This window comes from Glycine soja, chromosome 19 (assembly GCF_004193775.1).
Source record: "Glycine soja cultivar W05 chromosome 19, ASM419377v2, whole genome shotgun sequence".
Taxonomy (NCBI): Eukaryota; Viridiplantae; Streptophyta; class Magnoliopsida; order Fabales; family Fabaceae; genus Glycine; species Glycine soja.
The window spans coordinates 37,570,477-37,577,245 of NC_041020.1; the positions used below are offsets into that span (position 1 = coordinate 37,570,477).

The window sequence follows — 6,769 nt, forward strand, 5'->3', positions numbered from 1 at the left end:
AAACTAAAATAATCATCACTAATTATTATCAAATTTAACATGATATTTTATAAGTTAACATATACACATAATTTCATACACTAAATGAATGCAATACGCCAACATTTAAAAAATACTGGTACCAATTGAATTCAAAGGTCAAAAATGAAAAACAGGAGAATAGAAAACAGAAAGGAAATTGACTAAAAAGAAAAAATATATTGAAAATAAATTTTTTATTTATATAATTTTTATAAATAAGATAAATATAAAATAAAATAAGTGAGAGATAAAAAGACATAAAATTTAATTTTAAATGATTTATGCACTATTAATCAAAACTATTTTAAACACATGTTTTAAAATAATTATTATAAAAGCGATCAATTACTATTCACAACAACCTATGATTAAATTAGAATAGAAAAAAAAAATTCTTTCAACCATACTTAAATCAAATTCTACAAACATTACATAAAATGATTATATGAATATAATCTTTGTTGAAAATTCATCAACATGAAATTGATTTAGTACCAGATTTCTCTGCCTAAGTAAGAGAGAGGGGGTTGGTAGTTGTTGCACCAGATCCCTCACAAGGCACAACCATTCATTCCTTCAGAACCAAAGTCCACCACTTCACTCTCTTACATTTTTCCATTTTTTAAATTCTCCATTTCCTTTCTTATTTACAAGTTCCTCTCTTCTCTTCTCCCTTCACACACCCATTTTCCCTTTCACTCACTCCTCATTCAAATCATGGATTTCTTGCAAGCACCAGAAAATCAGATACTTGTGGGTGTGGCCGTGGCCGTTGTAGCCATTGGGCTTGGTGCTGTCTATCTCTATTCATCTAAGAAGCGCAAAGGTATGACCTTTTTCTACTTTATGTTATGCCCATTTTGAAATTCCATGCTTTTACTTTGATTTATGCATAAGGGTCTTCTTTGTCTTAGTTCTACATGTAAGAGAAGATCCCACTTGCTTTTTTTTTCCTTTATGAGAATTCGATGTAAACGAGGTAGTTTTATTTTTTCAAAAAGATGTTATTTATTTATTTAATCTTAGTTTTGTTCATAAAATTTAGCATTGGTAATGACATGAAGGGCAGTCCTTATATGTTAAGAAAGTTCAATAGTGTGCCTACCAGGTCTGCTTCAGTTTGTGTATTACTGCATGGAGAGTGCTCATTTCGTTGTATTTGCGTAGCAAGTTCAGTTTGATTTTCATTGGAATGGATCTGATGTGAACTATTCCTGGGCCTAGTTTCTGTTAATGCACTTTGTTGTTGAGAAATTCTTGGATATTAACATTTTGGAATCATCTGCAAACTTTTCAGTTTCTTACTTGTTATTAGACAACCTTGCTCTGCCTAGTTGTTTTGGTTTATTACATGCTGGTTGCTCTTGTCTTGATTCTATATTTCTGTTCCAATAGTGCAGTTCTGTTTGGTTGGATTTTGTGTTTCCTTTGAATGTCTTAGGGATTGTTCAGCAGAATTATATGGTCAGGACTCAGAGTCCATCGTTAATTACTGTTAATGTCTGACCATGCTGTGTGTTATTGAGTTGGCAGTGGTATTTTCTGGATCATTTACGAGCTACTTCCAATGGTAATACTAAAATAATTGTCTTTTTCCTCTTCACAAAGTGCATTAGTTTTTTACTATAGACTTTCTCATTACATGGAATCTTGTTTAGATTAGAGAGTGAAAGACCTTAATTACATCTATGATTATGAAATAAGGTATAGTGAAGCTTGATGGCAGCCTGAGATATTGTAAAACTCAATGCACTGAGCACTCAGCCTTTGGTGTTCATTCATGTTAAATTTGGTTATTGTTTCTACTTCAAAGTGTTCATTCATATCTTCTGTGTGCTTATAGGTTGCTTGGACCCATTGAACTTTAAGGTGTTCAAACTTGTTAAGCGTGCACAGCTGAGCCATAATGTTGCTAAGTTCACATTTGCACTTCCAACACCTACATCTGTTTTGGGTCTTCCAATTGGGCAACACATAAGTTGCAGGTTCCGTTGCCTGATATTTTTCTTGTTTCTGTTTTCCTTGTCAATTTAATTAGTTCATTTTGTGTTTAGTTTAGTATCTGCAAAATTTGTTCTCTTAATGCTGGCTGAGAATAGCTATTGTGATTGCTCAACTATAATGATAACTAATGAGTATAACAGGAATTGTTTCCATTTTTTAGTTTCTTTATCAATGTTTTTTTGTCATCTTGTGAATAAACAACTTCTCAAACAGGGGTAAAGATGCTCAAGGTGAAGACGTTATCAAACCATATACCCCTACTACATTGGATTCCGATGTTGGACATTTTGAACTAGTTATTAAGGTATATTCAGAACCCATTGACTTCATCCTTACTTTTTTCTAACTTATGTGCATTATTTTTTGTCTTCTCCCTTGATGATTGGGTTTTCTGTCTAAAATATGCATTCATCAGATGTACCCACAAGGAAGGATGTCACACCATTTCCGTGAGATGCGTGTTGGTGACTACCTTTCTGTGAAAGGACCCAAGGTAAATGTTTCTTCTACACATTTCTATACAAAGTTTTCTAGGTTTTTTCATTTTCTTAATTTTTAGTTGTAAAGTCGATGATTTATTCTTGTTCACATATAAGTCTTGTGCCCAAGGATATTCACAGTTATATGCATTTCTGTATTCACAATGTCTGATACCAAATGAAAGACTTGTTATTTAGATAGTTGGGCTTTAACATAATTGCTTCCAGGGACGTTTCAAGTACCAACCTGGCGAGGTTAGGGCATTTGGGATGCTTGCTGGAGGCTCTGGAATCACCCCAATGTTTCAAGTATATCATTAAGGGCACGCTGTTCTGTTGTTCATCATCAAGAGGAAATTTCTTTTGTGGAATTCTGTGTTACTAATTTGTTTGCTTCTTGTCGCTGAAGGTTGCTAGAGCTATATTAGAAAACCCTAATGACAGGACCAAAGTACATCTTATCTATGCCAATGTTACGTATGAGGACATTCTTTTGAAGGTAATTAACATTTATCTTTTCCCTTAATATATGATATTCTTCACTTAATTTGAGAATTTATGAACTGACTCTTGATTTGGATTAATCAATTGCTTCGTACAAGCTACAAGTTCTATGATCTTCTGTTCACTATTTGACAAATTGAGTGAGTGAAAATGCATGAAGAGGCCATTTTTGTTCATTAAATGGCAAACCCCGCATTTTAGTCGCTTGATGATCTGTTTGCATTGCCTTGTGGTGAATTGAACTTTACAATTGACAATCTTTTTGTGACTCTAGAGTCTAGAATTAATTCTGCAGTTTGGCTGTATGTGATAGCTGTCCCAAAATGCCCACCTAGGTCAAATTGCTTGAGTTTGCAGTTGTTCTTTGGAGTCATAAATGGATATGTAAATAATTGGGGGGAAATGCATGTATCCACTGGAAAGCAGTTTGATTATGTCTCTGCCTCCTACATGTCTCCATCGGAGAGTCTACAAAGTACAAACTGTTTTAGCAATCTGTATCTTGCTGCAACAAAAATATTAGAGCATGTTTGGTTTGTGAAAATGTTTTCAATTTTCACTTTTAATCACAAAAATGCCATCTTGTTTCATTTTGTTTTCTATTTTAAAGCATTTGGTTAGGAATCAGTGAAGACAAACTTGTATTGTTGTCACTCTTTTCTGCATAAATCTTTGAAAACAGAATGAAAACAAGCTGACAATTTTATAATTAAAAGAAAAAATAAGAAATGAAATTAAAAAACATTTTCTCAAAGTAAACAAACTGATATAGTTTGTTCCATACAAATTTGTCCTTAGTGTGGAACAAACATGACACTTATGGAAGGGGCTTTTGTAAGTGTCTTAAAATTGCTAAGTGTTAACAATATAGAAATATATTCTTAAGAATTTTATTGTGTAAAAGAATTGAAGAACTGTTTTCCTGCAGAGGAAATATTTACTTTCCTAAATTGTTATCTTTAGTTCATTTACTCATGTCAATGCTATCTTTGAATAAGTTTGTATCACAAATTCCTCTCACTGTCCAATCCTTGCATATTGAAACATGTCATTAATGAAAGTCCACTTATTTGTATATACAGGAAGAGCTTGATGGTCTTGCTTCTAACTATCCAGATCGATTCAAAATATACTATGTGTTAAATCAGGTTAGTTTCCATGGCACGTGGAACTATAATTTTCTTGTCTATTACATTTGTTGCTTGGGCTTTGTTTGCTGAGGGGTCGTGCAAAATCTTGGTCTTGATGGCATCAAATAACAAAGTGCCAGCTAGATTAAAAAAGTGCTAGTTATTCAATATTTTGTTCATAAATTCATATATAAAGTTTACAGTCATTAGCATGGACAAAACTTCATTGGACTTGTGGAAGAAATTGGTGGAACTTGACCATAATCTTTCTCCATTTTTCTTCTTCCATAACCCTGAACCTATAATTCTTAACAGCTATGACTTATGACCATTCTTTTTATGTCACGCCCTTGAATTTATAATCTCTCCAGCCTCCTGAGGTATGGGATGGTGGTGAAGGATTTGTGTCAAAGGAGATGATTCAAACACATTGCCCTGCTCCAGCACAAGATATTAAGGTAATTGTTTCATTATTTAACCCCATTACTCCAAAATTATGTTATGATGTTTTCTTTTGCTAGTCGTCATGTAAAAGGAAGATAAATGATTTGACGCATTTCTTGCGGATTTTCAGATATTGAGATGTGGCCCCCCACCTATGAACAAGGCCATGGCTGCTCACCTTGAAGCCCTTGGATATGCTCCTGAGATGCAGTTCCAGTTCTGATTCTCTTCATTGGGGGTGCTTAACATTGCATGGATTTCATGGCCTAGGCCATTGAAAAACATATAGCAACTTTTTGTTTCTTTTTTCCTGGCTATGAATCTGAGAAACATTGGACTGACAGTGCATTCAGTTTCACAAGGTTCTTCAGAGTTGAGGCCTGAATAATTGCTTCTTGTATGAAATGAGATTGATAACACCATGTGCTAGAGTTGCAAACTATGACTTGTTAGTATTGACTAAAATTGTCATCACTTTGGCATAGTTTTCAAACAGATGCAAAGGTCGTGAGTTATAAACTTATAATCAATCTTCAATTTTCAGATAAGGTAGAAGGTACTATTTTATTTCATGGGAATGGATCAAAACAGAGCTATAGGCTGCATGACAGCTTAGTTATGTGACTAGATAAATAAATATAAAGTGGTTAAAGAGATTTTTTTGGGTACCTTTAAATTAATGAGAAGCCCGGATTTGGTTCTCAGACATTTTGTCAAGTAAATTAAATTACAAAAGAATTTGCTTGCGCTTTTGACCATGTTAGATTGAATTTTACTTAGCAGGATCCTATTATGATTTTTTAATTGGGTTACTTTTTCAGAACAAAACGTAGCCATAAAGGCATAAACCTAGTTAGGCTATGGTTTTTTCCACGGGACTGACAGGAAATTTGACGGTAGCAGGACCAAGCCGATAATATTTACACGTATAGAAACCATTTTAATAAGTTTTCACGCATAGAAATCAAATTGAGAATTTATTACATGTATATAGACCAAATTATATGTTTAACTTAAAGACCATCATTTAATCTCTTGTTAAAGATCTACTACAATTGGGCGTGTCACCATTATTAATGTAATTGTCATTATTGTCATAGTTAATTATCACAACCATTATTCTCATTATGATTTTTTTAGGATGGTCATATTAGAGTGAGAATCTATAATCTCATGCATATTATTCAAATTTCTTATCATTAGACCAACTTAGTTATGGTTATCCTGTAGTTATGTTGATACTACCATCATTTTTGCTATCATAGTCATAATTTTTACCATTATCACTATTCTCATAATTATTACTATTTTTAATATTACAAGTATTATATTCACTACAAGTCCAACATTATCGTCATTATGACTTTATCCATTCTTCATTGTCATTGTCGTCCAACATTATCGTCATCATGACTTTATCCATTCATTGTCATCTAGTGAGTTTGAATTAGGAAATAGAGTGATTTAAATCCTTTTTTTTATTTTTTAAATGTGAGATATTTATCAATACTATCAAGGACTAATATTAGTAAAAACAGTTTAGTTAACTATTTTTTAGTAAAATTTTATTTTTCAATCACATTTTTTCTTTGTTAAACTTGACACTTAAAAGATTTAAGTACAATTTCATTAGAGACATAGAGTGGTTTAGATTTAAGAATTGACGTTTAATTTTGAAAACTGAAAATCATATAAATTTGAAACTATATTATAAACTGAAACTGAAGATTGATTTTAATTTTTGATAAAACTGAATTGATTTTCATCTAACTATATTTTGAACTGAAAATTGATAATTGATTTTTTTTGGTAGATAAAATTTAAAGATAGTTTATTGACTCTCTATCTTGAATAAATTATCAACTCACCTAAATAGTTAATTTATTTAAGATAGTTAGTTTTTGATTTTTTATTCGGATTCAGTGATTTTCAAGCATGCATTAAATTGAATGAGTTTATGAAAATCATAAAAGTTGAAATAGTATTTTTTAAATTGGGAATTGGGATGGTTAACAAAGCCGATAAGATAAAGAATAAGTGGTCTTCACCTTCCCCAGGTAATGTTATCCTTACACGGCACGGTCTAGTTAAAGTACTAAACCAATATTGATTTAGTATTACTCTATTAGATCTATTTTGTTTGCAATTTTAGTAAGAAAATTATATCATTTTAATTATTATTTTGCA

The 6,769-nt window shown here is 32.0% G+C and overlaps 1 protein-coding gene across 1 annotated transcript; it reads left to right on the plus strand.

Annotated features, from left to right (window-relative positions):
- The first annotated feature begins 505 nt into the window (after positions 1–505).
- On the plus strand, positions 506–5,130 carry LOC114398345 (NADH--cytochrome b5 reductase 1-like). Its single transcript, XM_028360532.1, has 9 exons — positions 506–847; positions 1,865–2,006; positions 2,239–2,329; positions 2,441–2,518; positions 2,733–2,813; positions 2,914–3,003; positions 4,091–4,156; positions 4,510–4,596; positions 4,713–5,130. Exons 1-9 carry the CDS (start codon positions 739–741, stop codon positions 4,803–4,805), a joined length of 837 nt encoding a protein of 278 aa, XP_028216333.1. The 5' UTR covers positions 506–738; the 3' UTR covers positions 4,806–5,130.
- The last annotated feature ends 1,639 nt before the right edge of the window (positions 5,131–6,769 follow it).